The sequence below is a fragment of the Cricetulus griseus genome, assembly GCF_003668045.3.
Source record: "Cricetulus griseus strain 17A/GY chromosome 1 unlocalized genomic scaffold, alternate assembly CriGri-PICRH-1.0 chr1_0, whole genome shotgun sequence".
NCBI lineage: Eukaryota > Metazoa > Chordata > Mammalia > Rodentia > Cricetidae > Cricetulus > Cricetulus griseus.
Genome location: NW_023276806.1, coordinates 60,504,257 through 60,515,064, shown reverse-complemented (window position 1 = coordinate 60,515,064; position 10,808 = coordinate 60,504,257). Strand labels below are relative to the sequence as shown.

The 10,808-nt window shown below is 40.2% G+C and overlaps 1 protein-coding gene across 1 annotated transcript in view; it reads right to left on the bottom strand.

Moving 5' to 3' along the window:
* Vps45 (vacuolar protein sorting 45 homolog) overlaps nucleotides 1–10,808 on the bottom strand; it is a 57,016-nt gene that overhangs the window by 7,227 nt on the left and 38,981 nt on the right. Inside the window, exon 14 of the mRNA XM_027393679.2 lies at nucleotides 8,459–8,590. Coding sequence (XP_027249480.1) covers nucleotides 8,459–8,590 — 132 coding nt within the window. The remainder of the gene's footprint in view (nucleotides 1–8,458; nucleotides 8,591–10,808) is intronic.

The following is a 10,808-nucleotide window of genomic DNA, read 5'->3' as shown; positions in this document are numbered from 1 at the left end:
CTATGAAGGGAAATTTAATTATAATGAATAGTTATTTAATTTATATACTCCAAAATTATCATTATAGCACATAATCAACATAAAATTATTAATGATATTTTTTTTGAATTTTTCTTTGAAATCCAAAATGTCTTTTACACTTGCAACACATCTCACATCCAACTAGCCACAGTAAAGATCTCCATAGTCACACGCAGCTGTAGACCACTGTGGTAGACAGCATAGGTGTAAGTTATTAAAGCAATGTGTAGCATTTAGTAGGTGCACACTGTAATTTAGTCCTTAGTTTTACGATATCTTTAAAAAAGATTTGTTTTTATTATTTTTAAGGTTATGCATGTGTTTGTGTGTATGCATGTGCCTGTGAAAGCAGGTGCCCATAGAGGCTAGAAGAGCACATTGGATTCTCTGAGCTGTGGTCACAGGTCATCCTCTGATGTGGGTGCTGGGCACTGAACTTGGGTCGTCCTCTGTAAGAGCAGTATTCATTTGGAACCACTGGGCCATCTCTCCAGCCCTGTAATGTCCTCTTTAGAAACCGCTATAGAGTGTGCATCGGGTGAGTATGGGATCCGACATTCACCCACACTGGACTGCACAGTGAGAAAACAATCTCAATGCCTAGATCAAGGAAAAAATGTCAGCCTGGTGCTCCAGAGCTTTGCTTTTTCATCCTTTAATTTTGTTGCATGTGTCACTGGAGACTGAACCTGGGCCTTGCGATGTCAGGCAGCTACTCTACACTAGGCTGTATGCCCAGCCCTAACTATCATTTTAGGATGTAGATAGAATTCATAGATAATAAAACTCAGATTTTCAGGGTATCATTTGATGAGTCTGACTAACGAGTGTAGTCAGATAACTACATCATTGATCGAGACAGGACATTTCTATGACCTGAGCAGGGACTTCTTATAAATTGGACAGAGCTCAACATGAGTCATCAAACTGATCCCATACTAAACAATGTTCACTAAGTTACTTTCCAGAAATGTCAAGCAAATTTATATTTCTATTCAAGCCATACTTGAAATTGGCATACATTTAAAAAATAATCAAGCTTAGGGGTATGGATTTATTAATATATGTGATATTTATTGTAGCACTATGTATTTTAAAATGTAAACAATCTAAATGCCTACTTACAATGATTAAAGTCACATCTTTTTTTTTTTTTTTTTTTCTGAGACAGAGTTTCCTGGAACTCCCTCTGTAGACCAGGCTGGCCTTGAACTCACAAAGATATGCCTGTCTTTGCCTCCCGAGTGCTGGGACTAAAGGTCTGCACCACCACCACCTGGTATATCTTTACATTTATATTAAACTAAAATTATTGTAAAGAATGTTGTAAACAACTGAAAATGTTTTCAATATAACAAAAATAACAAAAGCAAATGTGATCTGGATATGGTGGCTCATACCTGTAGTCCCAGAACTCTGGGAAGCTGAGGGAAAAGGAAAGCTATGAGTTCAAGGCCAGCCTGGAGGACGCAGCCATCAAAGTAAACCTGGTATGGAATGGTCTACACGATATTATCCTAATTATGTCAAACACAAAAATGAAACCCAAACGCCTTTATGTGGGCATGTGGGCTTGTGAGATGGCTCAATGTGCAAAGATTAACCAGAGGCCAATTTAGGGAACCCATATGGTGGAAGAGAAAACTGACTCCTGTGAGTTGGCCTCCACATACCACAACAGAAGTGACTCTGGCCAGTCCCCCCATAAGTGTTTTTTATTTACCTTTGGGTAAAGAAATAATTTAAAGGAAGAAAGAGCCACAGTGGCTCTGATTACCTCACTGTGAATGGATTTTACTTTTATATGCATTTACGTCCTGTCTATAGTGAGTACGGATTTGCTGCTTATACCACATGCCTTTGCTGGTTAGAGGAAGGTAATTGGAAAGGAGATCTTTAATTGCTTTGCAGATATATAGCCACCGAGGGCTTAAATGAATCCGACTGAAATTTAACTGAAACAGAGAACCCACTATGTGTCATGATTAGTCCTGACTGGAAGGGAATCTGGCAGGAAAAGGATGGCTGGTTTGGTGTCAGCTAGCCGGATGCATCCTTGTCAAAAGTTTTAAGAAGGAATGAATGGACAGTTGTGGAGACCGATGTTCAGGCGGTGCTGCTCAGGCCAGTTGGCTAATATATTCGTCTTGCTCCCCTGCACTTCTATCCTGAATCTCATAAAAACAGCAGTTCTATTCCATTAGAACAGCTATGTCCCATGGATAGGGTTCTTGGCCTCTCGGCTCATACAGCTAACCTAGTTGCTTCCAGTGAGGACTGGAACTCTTTAATATTGACTGCTTGTGAAGTGGTCAGGCTTAAAGTCCAAACCAAGATCACATTCATTTGCAAGGAAGGGTCATGCTCTCCAGAAATACAAAAAGATGATGATTCAATTTACTGCAGGTGAATGAATACTGACTGCAGTTTACTACATCTAGATTCTGCATTGTCGTAATAAACAAATGTTCATTTGGGGGATACCCCTTTAGTTCATATTAGCATCTAAAAAGTCCTCTAAAAGATTTATTTACTTTTTATTTATGTGTATGTATGCACTTGAGTGAGATTATGTGTACCAATTCATGCAAGTGCCTGTGGAGGCCAGAAGAGGGAGTTATAGGCAGTTGTTAGCGCCCTAGTGTGGGTGTTGGGAACGGAACCTGGGTCTTCTGATGGAGCATAGCACTGCTAACTACTGAGCAAAGTCTCCAGCCCCCCACACTAGCTTTGATAGTTCAGATGACACTCCTAAGTCCAGCGCTATGACTTTTCTTACCTACTATACACAAGGGCCATACAGAAATGTCCCGAGGGGTGTGATTCATAGGAGCCAAAAGAGGAAAACTATTCAGATATCAAGATACTGTGGCACATGCATACAGTGTGCAACAGTCATCACAGACAGGAATGAAGTGTGCTGTCAGTGAACGTGGGTGAGCCTCAGAAGAGCATGCCAGTAAGAGAAGCTACTCAAAAGAAAGCTTAATTCCACTCAAACTGTCCAGAGAAGATACCAACGTGGACAGAAAACAACTGAGGGCTACAGTGGGAGATTCTTTAGAGAATGATGACAATGCTCTAAGTGAGACTATGGTGACACTTGCACATATTTGTGAATATGCTGAAAATCAATGTACTATACACTGAGTCAATTGTGTGATATGTGTACTATGTCTCAATAGAGCCATTAAAAAAATGACAACCCAGGATGGAGAGAGGCTCAGTGGGTAAAGGCACTTGCTGCTCTCCCAGAGGACCTGAGTTTGGTTCCCAGCACCCACATATCCAGAAGATGGATTGCCCTCTTCTGGCTGCCATGAGCACCCCTCCACAAGTGACATACTCATACAGACACATACACATGTCACCATATTGAACAGTGAGACCCACTCTGTTTGCAAGCAATATCAACTTCCCTTTTACCCTGTATTACACATGTCTTCACGGTATATATCACTTTCTGATTAATATGAACTAGTATCAACTTACTGAGTTTATTTGTCTCCCCTATATCCTTTTTGCTCACTAAATTTCTGAGCAACAGACTACTGGCTTATTCTCAAGTGCTTAATAGATATTTATCTATTCTAGAACTCTCAGGTGAAATGGTTGTTAACTATTCTGTGTAGATGGTGATGAAGGTACTTATGGTTCTATGTTAATGACTCATGTAATAGACACTTTAAAGAAGTTGAAATTTGTCATCTATACCCCTAACTGCTGACATAGTATGCTAATGTGACTACCGAAACAAATTAAGATCAGTCAGTCCTGTAAGAAGAGCACTGCTAAGGCAGGAAGCAGCAGTCTGCCTAGTAAAAGACTGCACAGACTGTAGAGACATACTGCCTGGGCCAGCCAGCTGCACAAGCTCAGGTCTCTGTTGGATCTAACAATCACGAGACACTTTTCACTGTATTTAGAAAGCAATTTTATTAGAAATTTGGCCCTGGAGAAAATTATCTTCTGTGAAAACACTTGGTATCTAGATTATATACCTTTCTGTTGTTGGGATAAAACCCCATGACTAAGGCAACTTATAAAGAGAGTTTATAAGTTAGGTTTACAGTTCCAGAGGGTTATAGTCTAAGATAGAGGAGAGAAGGTATGGAGGTATGAAGGCAGGCACCACAAACAGCTGAGAGCTCACATTTCAGATTCCAAACAGAAGGTAGAGAGAACTAGCTGGAAATGGCATGAGTCTTTTGAAACCTCAAAGCCCGCTTCCAGTAACAAACCTTCAACAATGCCACACTTCTGAATTCTTCCCCAACAGTTCCACTAACTGGGAACCAAGTTTTGAAACTTGAACCTATGGGGACTGTTTTCATTCAGACCACCACACTATCTTAGCAGCAAATACTGTCCTTCTATTTGAACTGGTGTTTAGATCTGTCCAACGTCAGTCACAATGACACCTAATCCGAGAAGATCCCAAAGAAATATGTCATATGACTACAGAAGGCCTGCTCACCAGAACCCTGCTTCATTATAAATACCAGACAAGCCAGGCAGTGGTGCACACATCTTTAATCCCAGAACTCTAAAGAAGAAATTGCTTAAGAAAGAGACAATTAACTAGCTGGGTATGGTGCTGAACATCTGTAATCCTAGCAGTTGAGAGGCTGAGTGAGGCAGGAGGATTGCTGTAAATTTGAGGTCAGCTTAGGGAAAAAGGTGATATACTGTCTCAAAAAGACAAAAATGAATATATAACCAAACAATGTTTTTGTTTAAAAAAAGCACAGTGGGTTCCTGTTAATTTCGCTGTGGTAATAAACGTTATTATTTTGAGACAGGATTTCTCTGTGTAGCCCTGGCTGTTCTGGAACTTGCTCTGTAGACCAGGCTGGCCTCAAACTCACAGAGATCCTCCTGAGTGCTGGGATTAAAGGCGTGCGCCATCACCACCCAGCATAAACCATTATTTTTAATATGGTTTCCTCTTGGATATTTGTGTCTAGGCTGCTATGGTAGCAACAGCCAATGGCTCCTGCCTGAAAAACTTAAAGAAAGGAAGGAAGGAAGGAAGGAAGGAAGGAAGGAAGGAAGGAAGGAAGGAAGGAAGGAAGAAAAACAGTCAAAAGCCACTTAAATTATACCTTTGAATGGTAACTTGAATTTCAGATTGAACTAATATATATTTCTGTTTAAGCCCTAAAGTAGAAAGTCAGGCACGATGGTGTATATCTGTGATTCCTGTACTTGGGAGGTAGAGGTAGAGGATCGTTCTCAAGCGACACAGTGACTCCCAGGTTCTGTCTCAAGGAAGGGGGTGGGGTGGGGAGGCACATATATTTCCAGGTACCTTCTGGCTTAAAATGAAGAAACTTACTCAAGGCTCTATCAAAAACAGCCAAAGGCGGAGATACAGCCCAGGGACATAGAAATTCTCTAGGATGTACAGGTACTGGTTTGATTTTCAGCACTGCCCATTCTCCAAAACACAGCAAACCCTAAAGAAAAAGACTGCTATCACCAAAAATGCCCTAGGGAAGGAAGGAAAGATTTCCTTTCTTTCTTTCTTTCTTTCTTTCTTTCTTTCTTTCTTTCTTTCTTTCTTTCTTTCTTTCTTTCTTTCCCTGAGATAGGACCCCAGGCTGGACTGGAACTTGAAGTTCTCCACCCCTGCTTCTTGAGGGGCTGGGGCTGGGGTTACAGGTGTGTGCCACCATGCCCAGCATTTTTATTGTTTGCCAGTATTGTTCACAACTAAGATTTAATTTCAGCTTACAGAAGACAGTTATTAAATTTACCATGAGAAGGTAAAGGAGTCTGTAACTTTTTAAAAAGCAGATCCGTTTTGACCCATTTATCCTGTACATTAGGTAACTCCCTCTGATTATAAGCCGTCATGATTTATGCATGCTATAGTAAGTGGTGTTTTGAGATTCATCTGTAGGATAAATCTGTGGTAGGCGCAGACTTTAAGATTGCAAAGAGGGAAACCAAGTGACTTGTACCCACTGACATTCCACAAGAATCATTTCCCAGTCTGTAAAGACAGTGGCTTCTGCCTTGACACACCCTACTCCAAGATACAGGATATGATTCTTTCCTGTTTATTGGGGCACTCATTATTTCAAATCCCTGGGAGGCAGTCCATACCATCTCTTACACAATTCTAAGTATAACAGGAGGGCATTCATTATGGCATATCTAAAAGTAGACTGCTTTCTAATCTCCATAGTTTCCCAAAATAATACCATGCTGCAGAGCTCTTGAGATAAGGCTGCATCACTGTCATTTAGTTCTGTGGGCTTTTCTTAAGAAATAGTCCAGCATCACATATTGTACAACAACCCACTAAACTGAACCCTAACAATTTACAGAAACAAATCAGTCAATGTATTCTCCCCATAGTAAAGTCTGTATTGCAAGCTCATAAGCAACACTACTATACATAGATATAACATTGTTTTTTCTCATAAAACACTAGCATTTCTCCTGCTGACAGTCTGGGAGTATCTCCTCTTTCCCCAGGGCTTCATAAATGCTATGCATAGGCTCTACCAATAAGCTGTAACCCCAGTCCTCAGACCTCAATGCTGTAAGAGATGGAAAGTCAGTGCGGTATATACTCAGTTATTCTTGAGGCTGAGGCAGGAGGATTGCTTGAGTCCAGGAGTTTAGGGACAACCTGAGCAACACAGTGAGACCCTGACTTGAAATAAAACAACAAAAGGAGCAGTGGATTATTTAACAACTTAGTGATGCTTCAGGTAGTGTACACTCATCAAAAGACTCAAGATTTTCCACTGAAAGTTGAATTTCTTATATTACTTCCAATTACTTAAGCCTTTGTATTAAAGCCTTTGAGGTTTCAATAATGATAATTTCTTGTTATTAATGATCTAATATTGGATCATTTATGAATTACAAACATTAATTTTTTTTCCTCTCAGTTTAGCAAATGTCACAGCAAGTCCCTCTTCCTGAAAACTTCATTGGTCAGGGGCCAGTAAACAATACTGCCTAAGATTTTATCAGTCCTTCTGTAGTTAAGTTCTCTACACAATGTTTAGCATGCTATCAGTAAGACAAAGGAATACCAAAGTTAGCTGCAGTCAGGTGCACCTAGAGGTTTTTTCCAGGCTGTCTTATTTCTTTTCTTTCATTAGTTCTTGGAAAATTTCATACAATGTATTTTAATCATATTCACCCTCCCCCGCTACTTGTCCAGATCCACCACCCTTCCTTTCCCATCCAACTTAGTGTCTCCTCCTACCTTTACATCAAGGCCAAACTGTGCTGCCCAAGTAACTCTTGGATGTGTACCTTCCCACTGGAGTGTGGTTAACTTATCAGGGGCTACACTCTTAAAAACTGACTCTTCCTCTCCCAGCAGCCAAAACTGCCAGACATGACCATTGGTGTAATAGTGGCATTGATGTTACAGGAGTAACCAGCCACTCTCTGCTTGGCTTTAAAGGCCTGCTCTACAAGATGAAATATATACCTGACACCATTTGGAGGCTCTTATTTCTTAGTTTCACACAAAAGAGCATGTGCTTAGTAACTCTGACACTATTTTATGAAAAAATTTAAATTAGTTTCTTAAATAGCAAAGTGAAATTTTACTCAAAGTACTATTAATTAGCGAAACATCTGAAAATACACATTTTTATTTACCTGTGGAAAGACTATCTTACTAGGATGTGCATATATAATTCTTTGTAATTCTACTTATCTTTAAAATGAGATACAGATGTCTGATTTTACACTTAAGATATTTCAGGTTAAAGGGAAGATGCTACTTTCTTAGGCCATGGAGTTACAAAGATTCAGTAGAAAATGTAACTCTCAGAAAGAGCATTTAAAGTGTTTAAAGCTCAATCAATATTTTGAACACTGATATAAGAGTCTATTAAAAGCGAGAGAAAATTACAAACACACTTAAGCTCATGTCTAAATACACTAAAAGCAAGAGGAGATGGGGTGGTTTCTCATCCCTTTAATTCTAGCACTGAGAAAGGAGACACAGGCAACCTCTGAGTTTGAGCCAGCCAGGGATATATGGTGAGACTCCAGTAAATAGATAATAAATAAATAGGAGGAAAATACAAAGGAACAGGAAATTAGATGGAGAGATTATAAGCCAGTCTATTGCAGTCTTCTCCCTAATACATACTGAACAAAGTCAACAAACAGACACACCCAGTGCCACTAATGGCACTGAACCTGGTCAGCTATATTCAAAGTGCCTGTCTGGTTGGTTATTGGATATGTTTCTTCTCTGAGCACACACAACACAAAACAGACCAGCAGCGTGGCTGGCGCCTCACAAACATAGACCCTCACCTCAAGGAGAGGGTGCTGCAGTGCCACAGCATTTGGTTTACTGCAGTTTGGTCATCAGTCTTTCCAAGATACAGGGAATCTGAGCATGATTCCCAGGGCAGGGAGAGAGCTGTAGGACTAAGACAGTCTTTACCTTTTTGTGTTGTGTATTGTTGTCCCTCCCAGAACAACCCTCACTCCAGGAGTTGTGCGGTTCAGGTTATAAACTGTTAGCGCCTCTTCATAGGTGGCTCCTCCAATAACAAAGACGATGATATCCTGAGGCCTGTCACGATGAGCACAGAGAGAGAATGTCACAGGCTAAGACATAAGAAGGGGGCAAAGATTTGTTATTATTATATACATAGTTTCAATTTCTAACCCCCCCCCATTTTTTGGTGAAGGAAGCAGAATTAAAGCCGAATAAAGGGTTTAAAAAAAAGTTTTAATTATCTCAAATTGGCAGGAAACAGAAAGAAATGCTGAATAGTGATTTGCTTTCTGCTTATGAGCGGATGTCTTATTTCTGTGCTGGGGATTTCAGAATAGCACAATGGTGTTTGCTGGAACCAAATGCAAAAATATTCTTTTATATTCAAGGGTATGCAGAGCGCTGTACTGCAGCCTGCTCTCAATAAGCACAGTTCACACTTGCACCACATCTCCTCTCATAGACAGCCCTGTGTTGAGCACTTAGTTACAGTGCTATTCACTGTGGCCCCTGCCCAAGGACTCCAAGCAACTGGCAGAATACTAGTGTACCAGAATGTCCCTATGCTGTGGGACCAAATCATTTGTGTGATGATTACATGAAAGAACAGGACACGGGGCTGAAGAGATGGCTTAGAGGTTAAGAGCACTGGCTGCTCTTCCAGAGGTGCTGAGTTCAATTCCCAGCAACCACATGGTGGCTCACAACCATCTAGAGTGGGATCTAATACCCTCTTCTGGAATAAAGGTGAACATGCAGATAGAACACTCACAGACATAAAATAAATAAATAAAATCTTTAAAAAACATAAATAAACATCGTAATCCCACTTCTGTATTCTTTGATAATAACAAGTGCACAGTTGGACATTGGTCACTGACACATCAGCTCAGCCACTGGTTTCATCTGGGTGGCACTAAATTGTTACTTGTGTTTCTATCTAATCAAGATGGTTTTGTAATAAAAGAAAACTCTCTTCCTATCAGCTCCTGAAGGTGTAACAACACATTTTTAGCTACTAAAGTTTGTCTTTTTTTTGTGCCATTAAAAGAAGAAAAAATTAACCAGGCAGGTATTTTGTTACAACACATTATTTAAAAACTACATCAAGCAGAAGCATCCATTTTGGAAGTTAGAACCCAAAGCTAGTCAGGATACAGTTTACAAGCAGATTATGGAAAAACACAAGTGTACATTTCCTCCTTGTGTTTACTTGTGTCTTTCTAAAATACCTGGAAACAAGTAAACCAAGAGAGTATTTATTTCTTACAGGATTCATGGAAACAAAATCAGATACTGTAGTTATTTAAATAAGTTCAGATAGTTTGGAGAGTCTGAAAGTTTGTTTGAGATTTTTGTTTGTTTGTTTTGTTTTTAGAGACAGGGTTCCTTTGTGTAGCTTTGGAGGCTGTCCTGGAACTCTCTCTGTAGACCAGTCTGGTCTTGAACTCACAGAGATCCCCCTGCCTCTTCCTCCCGGGTGCTGGGACTAAAGGCGTGTGCCACCACTGTCTGGCTAGTATGCAAGTTTGAAAATATGAAGAGGTAGTTACTTTGCAGTTAATTAGTTAACAGCCAATTATGACACTTTTACGGAACTTGTGACATAAAATCTTGCCTTTAAGACACTAAATTTATTTAATTTTTTTATGATTATATGCATGGATGTTTTGCCTGCATGGATGTCTGTGCCCATGGAGGTCAAAGATGATGTCAGATCCCCTGGAGCTGGATTTATAGACAGTTGTGAGTCACCATGTGGGTGCTGGGAATTGAATCCAGGTCCTCTGGAGGAGCAGCCAGTGCTCTTAACTGCTGGGCCATCTCTCCAGGCCCTAAATTTACCTTCTAAAATAAACTTTATTTAAAACTCCCACCAGAGGCTGGGGATATCCTGGCATGTACAAGGCTCTGGGTTCCATTCTCAATACCATAAACAAACACAAACCACCCAGGCCAAGCAATGTATCTGGCCACAGTGCTCTAAGAGTTACACCCTGCTACATACTTTAAAAGATTTTACAAATTCATATTTACAAGATACAGCTTTGATGTTGGATGTGGTAGTGCCTATGGGACATACCAGCACGTGGGAGGTATAGGAATCTGGAGAGTCGAGATTAATCTGGTCTATGTAGTGAGCTTCAGGCCAACCAGGCTCGATCGTGAGACAGCATTTTTGTTTTTTGTTTTTTTTTTTAAATCATAGCAAAGGAGATTGGGCCATTGGGTAAAAGTGCTGGTCACCAAACCCAATGTCCTAAGTTTAATATCCAGAACCTACATGGTAGAA